Source organism: Acomys minous, assembly GCF_964271855.1.
Source record: "Acomys minous genome assembly, chromosome: 6".
NCBI classification, from domain to species: Eukaryota; Metazoa; Chordata; class Mammalia; order Rodentia; family Muridae; genus Acomys; species Acomys minous.
This window is the reverse complement of record NC_140487.1, coordinates 87,306,149-87,317,198: the sequence shown is the minus strand read 5'-3', so window position 1 is coordinate 87,317,198 and position 11,050 is coordinate 87,306,149. Positions and strand designations below refer to the sequence as shown.

At 45.4% G+C, this 11,050-nt stretch overlaps 1 protein-coding gene across 11 annotated transcripts in view; it reads right to left on the bottom strand.

Moving 5' to 3' along the window:
- Nucleotides 1-311: 311 nt before the first annotated feature.
- Nucleotides 312-11,050, bottom strand: part of LRP8 (LDL receptor related protein 8) — a 75,454-nt gene continuing 64,715 nt past the window's right edge. For 7 of the 11 annotated variants that reach the window (XM_084784540.1, XM_084784539.1, XM_084784542.1 and 4 more), the window contains 3 exons: nt 8,310-8,482; nt 7,193-7,369; nt 312-5,030 (listed from right to left, as the gene is read on the bottom strand). In XM_084784540.1, the coding sequence (XP_084640666.1) occupies nt 4,992-5,030; nt 7,193-7,369; nt 8,310-8,482 (389 nt within the window). In that variant the 3' untranslated portion in view covers nt 312-4,991. The remainder of the gene's footprint in view (nt 5,031-7,192; nt 7,370-8,309; nt 8,483-11,050) is intronic. The other 4 variants (XM_084784544.1, XM_084784545.1, XM_084784549.1 and 1 more) reach the window with 1 other exon arrangement.

Genomic DNA, 11,050 nt, shown 5'->3' with positions numbered 1-11,050 from the left:
AACTGAGAGATTGAATTATTAGTCAGCTTGGAGAGGAGTTTGTGCCAAAAATAGCCGAGTTGAACTAGCTAGTAAAAGTCCAGAAAGAACTAGAAAGGGTAAGCTTATTAAGAGGCTAAAAAGATTATAGGCCTGGCCTACAACGTATAGAGGCTAGAAGCTTCCAGGACTAGGCCTAGCTTAGCAGATTGAGGCAGTAAGCCTCCGAGATGACAGCTACAGCACGTGACTAAACCATTTGGTATTCATTAAGAAGTTAATTAGTGATGGTTCACATCTTCCTCCCATCAAAGCACCACAAAGAAACAAAACAGATTTTAAAAAATGAATTTAATCTCTCTAGAAAGAGTGTACTGATTTTTTATTACAAATGTCCACATTTGGTTTTCAGTTCACCAAGATGACGTCAGTACAGCTAGTGAAATGGAACACACCTCCTTCAGTCCCCCCGCCTCAGGAAAAAGCTAGATTCCTGAGGCTCTGAGTCCAGAATCTAACAGAACTCAAGAGTGACATGACAAGAGCAGAAATGGTTAGTCCGACCCAACATTTTTTTTTTACATGCCCTATTACTACAGCAAATATGGTAATTTGGAGGGTGGGGCGACAAATAAGAAAACCCATTTGGATAGTGTAAGTTTGCAAACCAGTACCTTACCCCTCATATTAACAGCTTGTGTAGAACAAAATGCTATTTTAAAATCGTGTGGTTTGTACAGTCTTCTCTTGTAGTTTTTGTAAAAAAAAAAAAAAGTATCAAAACCTTGTCTTTAAATATATATATATATATATATTTATACAGGTAGCTTTTTTAAAATTAGTTTTTGTTTTTTTTTTTTTACAGCACAAAGTGTTTGCAAATGCAGTTCCTGCTGATTCTTAAGACTGTGCACATGGTGCACGGCCTGAATGAAGCTTCCTTTAATTAACTGAAAAATTGAAGCTGTAATTTTCCTCCACCTTCTAAATTCTTCATATGCTGAAAACTCCCAAATACCCTAAAAATACAGTGTAAAGAGACTCTGACACTCCATCGTCATGCGTCTGTGGGGAAGGAAATGATATCTTTTGAAACTGCTGACTTATGACTTTATGAAATGGTATGTAGCGGGACGAGAGCATCTTTGTAGATCTGTGGAATTAGAATTGTTTTCTCCCGAACCCAGTAGCACCTGACTGTGCTGTGATTGGGGTACCCTCTCCAGATTCTGTGTCTCTCTCATTGTGGTTCGTGAACATCCAAAAGGAACATGGCTTCTGTTGAAAAATCCCACCGCCCTTACATTGGTTTTCACTAACCATATCAAAATCTGACTCAAATCAATAAAAAGCAGTCAGCGTTTCCCTGTGGCCACTGGAAAGCGTGAGGAGGGACGGTGCCGTGCTTGCAAAGTGCTGGCGGTACGTTCCCCGTGATGCCTTGGACACAGTAAATGACCAAAGAAGTGTCTGCTTAGTTACGTCAGAAATCATGTCATAAAGTGCTTATGTTGCGGCTGTCTTTCATTCAGTTTCACTCCTTGCCAACCCTCCTGGAGTTCTTTGCTCCAGGTAAAATGAACTACGTGTTGTTCCCCAAAGCCCTGCAACAGAGTCACGCCTCGGTGGCAGCTCGGCGCCTCTGCCAGAAGCAGGCTGAACACCACACTTAAGACTTGGCTTCGGTCGCTTCCATGAAGACCCGGTTTTCTATCTCTTCAGGAAAAGTGGCCATCTCTTTCATTGTGCCCTGGGAGTATTCTAAGTGAAATCTACCTTTCTTTCTTTCCTTTCTTCCTCCTATTTTTTTTTCCCCACATGCATGTATCTTCTACTGCTGTGAGCTCTGGAAGGGGGAAAAGCATTTAACTGATCTTTGATGTTTGCAGTTCCTAGCACAGAGCAACTAGTGAATAGTTTTAGAGAATACGTTGTTGCAAAACGTAAGACTAACTGGAGGGCTCAACAGTATTAACTGCCATCAATTTAAATCCCATCTCACCATTTTTACTCAATGACACCAGGAGCCCTTTCGGTCTGTCTCTATAACCCACACACACACACTCTGAAGAATAAACAGTTTTAGTTTCTTGTTTTGGAAAGGCCACTTCTGTTGATGCCTTCATCTGTTCACTGGACAGACAGCCGTGGAAGAGGAAGCAGGCTTGAGGAGGCAAGGATGTTCAGGCAGCCCAAAGTTGTCTTCTGGAGAAGGGCGAGCTGGGCTGGCTTCATTTTTTAATAAGTACTGTTGACTATTCTGCTCTCTTGACTTACCACTAAGCATCCTCCCGGCTCTTATTGGCTGTGGATACATATGCACCGGGGCAAAAGGCAACAGAAAATTTGGATTACATCTTAGAATGTGGCTCAAGAAGTTTTCCAGCATAGGAGAGAGTAGATCTGCCTCCTTGGACTGCTTCTGGTCCACTGCCAGGGTGTGTTTGTCAGGGTGTCTGCTGTAGGCTGCTTCCACAGTCTCTGCTCTCAGACTCCATCGGGAAACACAGGGTGTCTAAGTTGTGAATGTAATAATCGTTTGGAAACCCTAGACTGTATGTTTCAGCCTTATTTTGAAGGCTAGGATCTGACTAAAAGTTCAGAAACTATGTGTATCATGAAATAACTACAGTTATTTCAATTTCTTTGGAGGCAGATTAAAGGAGAAAAAAGCTTGTTTTGTGTAAATTTTGATTCTTTCACTTTCACCCTCCCTCCCCCCTAGTCATAATTGGTTTTCCTTTCCATTCTTGAATGAATGGTGGTGAGTAAGCTCCATAGGAGTTGGCCACCTGTTCTTAAGACTGTTCGGGATGGGTCAGAGGTCAGTGCATTTCTCCAGTGAGTACCTCAGGGCCATCAATACAATGCATACCAAAAGGAAGTTGACAGACAAAATGGCCAAGCTTAGAACACAGCCATTTTTTTTTAAAGGTTAGGAAAACATGACTGACATAGAGCAAGCTCCTAGGAACAGGATTACAGAACTCCAGACATCCACCTGGAAACTCAGAGAGCGTCACGCTGGTGAGCCACTCAAGTTCCGTTGGTTTTGGGGGGAAGCTGGAGGGTGGGGAACAGGGAGGTGTTTTCTTAAGCATCCCGGTCCAGGTGTGCCAAAGTTAGGCATCTGTCTGCTCACACTTAAGCCAAATACTTCCGGGTCGTACTTGTCCCTGGTCATTTAGCTGGCGGTGAACTGGCAGAGCGGCAGAGTCACGGAAAGACCACACTTTGGAAGAGAAAGCTAGTGGGGACTGAATTCCTTCTGGGATTGTGGGACTACGCACCCAGTAGTGGATTCCAGACAGACAGAAAAGGGCATTTCTCCCCACCCCAACCCCAAGGTCCAGAAAAAGTAAATGTGTTCATAATGAAGAAAAACCTATATAAATACCCAGAGTTTTTCCTTTTATTTATAAAGCAGTAAAACAAACCCTTGTGTGCACACATGCCTGAGGTGCTATAATATCTCTTATGGTTTCCCCCCAAATAGAACTTTAGATGTGGTCACCATTCTGGACTTATGCTTTATCCATGTGAACATACGGTGGTAAGGGTCATGTTTATTATTTCAAAAATATTTCCCCTACTTGAGAAAATGGTAGAAAGCAAGGGGATGGAGGGGCAGATGTAACCAAGCCTATTCCAAAATCTTTGTCCTCGTTGGCAGCCATTCAGAGGTTCAGTGCCTGACCCAGTCCTGACAGTAAACTTGGGAATCAGAGAAATATAGTCACTTAGCTCTGGACCAGTGGCTCTCAGCCTTCCTAATGCTCCACACCTTAGTACAGTTCCTCATGTTGGGGTGACCCCCCCAACCATTTGTTTCTACTTCAAAATCGTAATTGTGCTACTGCTACGAATCATAAATATCCGTGTTTTCTAAAGGTCTTATGCGACCCCTGTGACAGAGGTTTTTTTGACCTGCAAAGGGGTCACGACCCATGGAGTAGAGAACCACTGCTCTAGAGGCACCTGAGTCCTCACTAAGAGCTGAACTTGAAAAGAAGGACGCACTGAGCTCTGCTATCTTGAGCTCCCGGGGCCTCGCGGCACTGTGCAGCATCTGTACGCTGACCTAAGCCACAGAAGAGAAAGCCTAAGAGGGCATCGTGGTGGCCACGGAGGAGCTAAAAACCCGGGGCCTCAGGAGCAGGCAGAGGCGAAGAGATCTACCTTTCCCAGCGCATGTCTGTACGAACCCGTGGCATCTATGTTCTGAGCAAGGTTTTCTGAAGGTGTCTCTGAAAACTAGATACCCCTCCTTGTGGACTGTTTTAAAATAATCTTATTTTTATGTATTCAAACAATAGTCATAAGCGTGCCTCTTCTCTACAGATTTTTTTCCCCCTCTCATACAAACATACATACATAAACACAGAGTCTGTGCAGTGGGCCAATCATACCAAAAAATAAATACTCTCTCTTCTCTAAATTATTTATAGAGCTAGCCTCACTTTGAAATATGTTAATAAATAATCTAAATGGGGAAGGGAATTGATGTGTTCTTTCTTTTTATACTTATGTTGATGGATAGCCACAAAGCATAATTTTATTTACAAAAAAACCCCCAAGCTCCTCAAACCTAAAAAAGCCCTCAAATCAAACATCCTCTGTAAATATAGTATTCAAATGATGAGTAAAGTTTGTACCATTGGCCCCCGTTTGGTTATGTACATCATGTTAGTCACGCAGCAGTAGCTGTCCCACGAATTCTTCATGGGTAGTGCAACCAGTTAAAAAGTGTATAAAACATTATACATATAAAAAACTTTCACATCCTTTGGATGTCTGCAGTTCATCATAACTTTGTGGTTACCTTTCCGCAACATAAATTTAAAAAAAGTTACACCCACATACACACACACACATACACACACATACACACACTCACTCACACACTCACACAGACCCATATATAGAAATGGCATTCATCCAGTCACACACCATCCAGAGCGAGCAGTGCATAGGACTGATCTCCATGAGGCACGAAGTGGGTGGTCCCATCCTCAGGGCAGTCCATCATCTTCAAGACTTAATGCCACTCGCTGGGGAAATAGACCAAAGGAATTGTCATTAGATCTATAAGAGGCAGTCTTTACTGAATATCAACAAAAGCACCAGATACGACATTACTTTAAAGAGATTAGCTCACATAGCCTCCAAACCACCAATGACAAGACTTATCTTACTTATTTTAGAGGTGAGGAAGCTGAGGCTCAGTTACACCACCCTGGCTCACACAGCCGACAGCTGAACTACAGTGGATCCCACGTAGGATCTACAAGTGTAGCTTTCCCCATCAATTTGTTCTGTCTTTTCAGAAGGAAAGGTAGCAAACGTCTAAACTTTGGTCCCTTGTGGGAGTTTAAGCTGGGTGAACTTAAAGAGAGCTATCTCTTTAAGTTCAAACGTTAACTCTTGGGCTCTTAGCACCCATCTCCAGAATATAGATCCCAATTAGGTGGGTACCACGCTGCACCCCTCTGAACTGATAAAAGAGCACTGAAAGCAATACAAGCAATCGCATTCAGTCCCTCTCCGCCTTGTCCCTCATTTCCAGTTCCAGGATGCTTAACTCTCTTCTGCCTCAAACGGCTAACCAATGGCTCTGTTCCCTTAAGGGTTAAAATTCTTTCCTCTACTGGATGTGATTTATATAGTCTCACGTTCCTGGTTCTGTATTAGTCTCCGAGTCTGGACAAGAATACTCCAAAACTTATTTTTTGAGTAAGCAAATCCCTTTTCCAGGATCCACACCTAACATTCCTTAGCGCGTCCTGATAGAGCCTTGACTGCCACTTTTCCAGTTCCTGGACACCTTCCTTGCATGGACCCTCGTTTCGTTACTTTTCTCAAAGCTACATGATTTGGGGACAGCCTCTTTTCACTTTTCTAAGTCTTAGCTTCATCAGCTGTCACCGAGGCTAGAGTTGCTTCATAGGATTGGTGAGAAACTAAGCGAAATAACCTATCTAGAGTTTTCACATGCTACCTAGCGAGTACGGTGTCTGGAGTAGCCCAGTCAAACTTAACCAGCATAAAAAGAAGCATTTTCCCATCTCTGGACAGGCTACATATGACAAAAACAAAACAATAAAAACAAAAACAAAACAACAACAAAACTTGGCAAAAACAACCCATTGCCTTGCAAGTTAATTTTGCGTTACTATTAATTTCTCCAGGCCCGCTTGGCCGTGCTTTACAAACAGTGATACTGTCGGGCCACCCTCTTATTTTCACTAAGCCTATTCTTTAGGCCAGAGACAGGCCCCAGTAGCGACAGCAGAGCAGCAGGAGCAAGGGACAGGAGAAGACAGGTGGTCGAGAACTTCTGATTTCCAGAGATTGTGGGACAGTACCCCGTGACAGAGTGGAAAGGGCAGGGGCCTCTCTGCACACCGCCTAGAGTTTAATCTTGGTCCTGCCACTTTCTGCCTATGATCTCGGGGAAGCTATTAAAATCCTATGGGTCTCGGTTTTCTCCGCGGCAAGTGAAGCTAATTCTATCTCCTCCAAAGGCGTCTGTGAAGACTAAATGAGAGAAGGGCACGCGAAGCCCTGAGAGAGCCAGTGTCTGATACACAGGGGATGCCTGCCAACACCACTTTGCCTACTCCATTTCTCCATTCCTCTGCAGTGGGCACAGTGCTGTCGCACGGGCTTTCTGTTAACCAGGGGTAACTGCACTGCCACCATTGCCTTCTCTATGGCGATACTTTAGTGCAGACCGATTTGTAGTTTACAAGATCCTCTTAAACTTTATAACCTCAGGAGGCAGAGATGGGAGTTCTCACTCCCATTGCGCTGGTAAAGATAAGAAGACCAAACCACAGGGCTATTTACCAGTGGAATGGAGTCAAGGCTTGGAGCCTTCTCTGGTCTCTAAAAAGCTGTTGGCCTAGAACTGGCTACGGCTAAGGAGCCTCAAGGTCATCTGCTGACCTTCACAACACTGTTCAGCTTCGTTTCATAGGTCTCCCCTCCACAGTCAGCCTCAGCGGCAGTTTGCCTGCCACACACTCAGTGACATTATTCCACATGCCACGTCCTCGGTCCGTGATGAGCCCACTCTTCTTCCTCTGTCCCAGTATCAAGCTTACCCTTGTAGCCTTCCAAAAACCAGAGAGCCTTCTAGGATTTGCTGTGCCTGCCTAGGTTTAAGGCCCTCACTCACCAGCCCCTCAGGCTCAGAGTGGCGCTGCCCTACCTTGCACTTGACGACAGGCAGCTCGGAAAGAGGGTTCTTCGGGAGGTGGTGCGGCTGTGACCTTGGTTCCCCCGGCAAGACAAAAAGCTCCTTGAGGGCAGGGGCTGGGTCTTCCAAGTCTCTGGTCTCCCCAAGACAGGGCTCTGCCCACAGTGGGCGATCAAAGCTGCTGATTGCCTGACAGGGGGACGGACTGGATGGCCTCTGAGGTCATACTCAGCCCCCTGACTCTGCTGGACAACAACACCTCCTCTCACCCTTCACAATCCTCGCTCCCCAACGGGCCGCGCTCTTTTGTGCCTCTAAGCCTTTGCACGCGACTCTGGAATGTCAGCTCTGTTCTTCCCTACCTGAAAAATCACTATTTTTTTTTTTAAAAGAAGACACAGCTCATCTGTTACTATGAGTCATTTTATGTGCCCCGGCTTCCCCCGACATAATCAGCAGCTCCCTTGCTGTGCTTCCATACAGCTCAATCAGTCAGCATTTGTTAGAAGCCAGCTGTGCTCTGCCAAGCCCAGGAAAACAGACTAACCACATCAGATCCTGCCCTCGGGGAACCTCATGGTCTAACAGGTTAACTACTAAGCTGAAGGTTAAGTGGACTGTGTGTGGATAGAGAAGCCCAGGAGACTATGGGAGAAGAGAGCAAGCCTGGGGGGGGGGGGGGAGCTTCTTAGAAAGACAGATTTCTCCAACTTCCACCCATGACACTTAGCACCTCTAACTCCCCACCAGCTACGTGGGAAGCAATGTGTTCCTTCATTACTTCGGAATGCTTGCTGTCTAATGTGATGTTTGGCCTTTAAATGGCATGCAGAGCTGTTGGAATTCATATATATATATATAAAATTTGGTTTCTTAGCTGCCCAGAAGCCCCTCCAGGTAAAAGGCAGTCCTTATGGTCTGCTACCCCCATCACCTGCTTCAGTAGGTCTGTGTTTTCCCAGAGCCAGAACAGCATGTGGGAGGTTCTTGATTAAGGTGGAAGGGAGGGAGGGAGGGAAGAAGGGAGGAATGAAGGAAGGAAGGAAGGAAGGAAGGAAGGAAGGAAGGAAGGGTGTAGGGTAAGAGGAAAGGTGGCAGGGAAGGAGCTCTCCTAGTGAGGAATACTTACTGCGGGGTAGACATGGCCGATCTGAGCAGTCCTCCCTATGTGAAGCTCGTCTTCATCTTCTTCTTCCGTTGTCTTCCTGTACACTGGGTTGTCGAAATTCATGCTCTTGGTGTTCTTCCGCTTCCAGTTTCTCCAGATCAGGTACCCACTGATACACAGCAGGGCTATTACCACTGCGGAGGAAGGACACATCACACTGAACATGCAGGAGCTCTGGCCCGGGGCCAGCACACACGCTGCCAGCTCCCCAGCGTCGCCGCCTCCCAGCACTGTTTCTGTGCGCTCGTCTTCTCCAGCCTCAGGTCCTCTCACCACTGCTGTCCTTTGCTAACTCCTCCATCGTGACGTCTTTCCCAGCTGCTCTGGGAAGACTCTGCTGCTCCCTTAGGTGCGTTCCCAACTCACACCTTTGTTTGTTTGTTTGTTTTGTTTTTCGAGACAATGTTTCTCTGTGTAGCCTTGACTGTCCTGGACTTGCTTTGTAGACCAGGCTGGCCTCGAACTCACAGCGATCCACCTCCCTCTGCCTCCCAAGTGCTGGGATTAAAGGCGTGTGCCACCACGTCCAGCTCACCATTGTCAAAAAAAAAAAAAAAGAAAAGAAAAAAAAAAGAAAAAAGAAAAAAGAAAAAAGAAAGAAAGATTTATTTATTGGTATGTATACAGTGTTTTGCCTGCATGTACACCTGTAGGCAAGAAGAGGGCATTAGGTCACATTATAGATGGTTGTGAGCCACCATGGAGTTGCTGGGAATTGAACTCAGGACCTCTGGAGGAGCAGTCAGTGCCCTTAACCTCTGAGCTACCTCTCCAGCCCCAAGTCATACTATTTTTAAACCCCTGTTTCCCCAACTGAACTGAGCCATTGAGGGCTGTGCTAACTTTAATAAAAAAGATTTTTATCCTGGCATGGTGGCACATACCTTTAATCCCAGCACTCAGGAGGCTGAGGCAGGCGGATCGCTGTGAGTTCGAGGCTAGCCTGGTCTACAAAGTGAGTCCTGGACAGCCAAAATAACATAGAGAAATCCTGTCTCCAAAAAAAAATTTTTTTTAATTATTTTTATGTACACGTGTGTGCAAGTCCCTGTGGAAACCAGCAAAAGGCATCCGCTGCCCTGGAACGGGTGTTACAGTTTGTTGTGAGCCACCTGACGAGGATGGCGGGAAACAGACCAGCAAGTGCTGTTAACTGCTGAGCCATCTCTGCAGCCCAGGGTGTACTTAGTTATCTCCGTGCGCATGCCGAGTACTCATGTGCTCAGTGACACATGCTAAACGGCTGAGAAGTGTTTGCCTCCACCTGTGCCCTAATGCTGCTACTTCTCTGGATCCCTTAAGAAAGCCAGTCCCTCCAAATTACAAGTCTTTGCAACTTTAAGGCTCCATCAGGCGACAAGTGTCTCTAGAAAGGGACAGAGAAGGGGAACACAGGTTTGGGTTGACGGCTTCAGAGCTGGTGAAAAATACCAAGCAGCTTGGTTCTTGTTGGACAGGATGAGAGAGTCAAGGCCAAGCATGCTCTTTGTCCCCAATACCAGAGAGAACAAAGGAAGAAGCATCTTCTAGGTCTGGAGCCAAGGCCCTAGAAGGGACCCATGCTATTCTAACGTGAAGGACAGGTCTTTTGGGGCTGGTGGAAGTGCAAGCAAAGAGTCAGATCAAGATGATAGAAATGGGCAAGAACTCGAGGGCCACGTGGGACCCTCAGAGATGACCCAGGGTGGCCTACAGGAAGGGAGCGTCTAAGACTGTGACCACCAAAGTGCACAGTGGTTCTGAGCTTATCGGTAGAAACTATTTAGGGTGCTATAGAAGGGTCTCTGTCTGATTAACCATAATTAAAGATAGCAATGAGGAAAACTTAAGAGTGCTAGAGAAGTGGGCAAAAAGAGTATTAGAAATAATCTAGGTAGCCAGGAATGGTGGTGCACGCCTTTAATCCCAGCACTCGGGAGGCAGAGGCAGGCGGATCTCTGTGAGTTTGAGGCCAGCCTGGTCTACAGAGTGAGTCTAGGATAGCCAAGGCTACAGAGAGAAACCCTGTCTTGAAAAACCAAAACCAAACCCAAACAGACAAAAAAAAAAAAAAAAAAAAAAAAAAAAAAAAAAAAAAAAAAAAAAAAAAGAAAAGAAATAATCTAGGTAATCCAGAATCAATATAAAAACTCAATAGCTTTCTTTTTAACTAAGCAGTAACACACTAGAATTCTGCACTTACAGACAGTTCCAGCGCTCAGGAGACTGAGACAAAAAGATTATCATAAGATCAAGGACAGTGTGGACTACAAGTTAGCTCAGGCAAGTGTGGCTTACAGAGTTTCTGCAACCCTGTCTCAAAAGCAAAACAATCCCCCCCCAAAAAAACCAAAACACCCATTCAAACAAACAAACAAACAAATTCCCCAAATAAATAACCAATTAGGAGGTGCCAGGGAATGAGCACATTTGTAGCAGCGCAGCAGAGTTACAGAAATCCTGCGGTAACCTAGCAAGAAGCAGCCAGATGCGGTATGATCCATCATCAGACTCTGCTAAAGGACACAGTGCAGGCTGGACTAGAGACGTCACGTCCTAGAACGGAACGGTTGACACTGTAAATGTGTGACTTCCCCTTACATAAGTGTATATCCAAAGCAATTCAATGGAAATCTTGTCATAGATTTTACAAAGTGGCACAACTATTCTAAAGTTCATCTGGAAGAGAAGCCAGATGGAAGCACTTTAGAAAGTGTTTACAA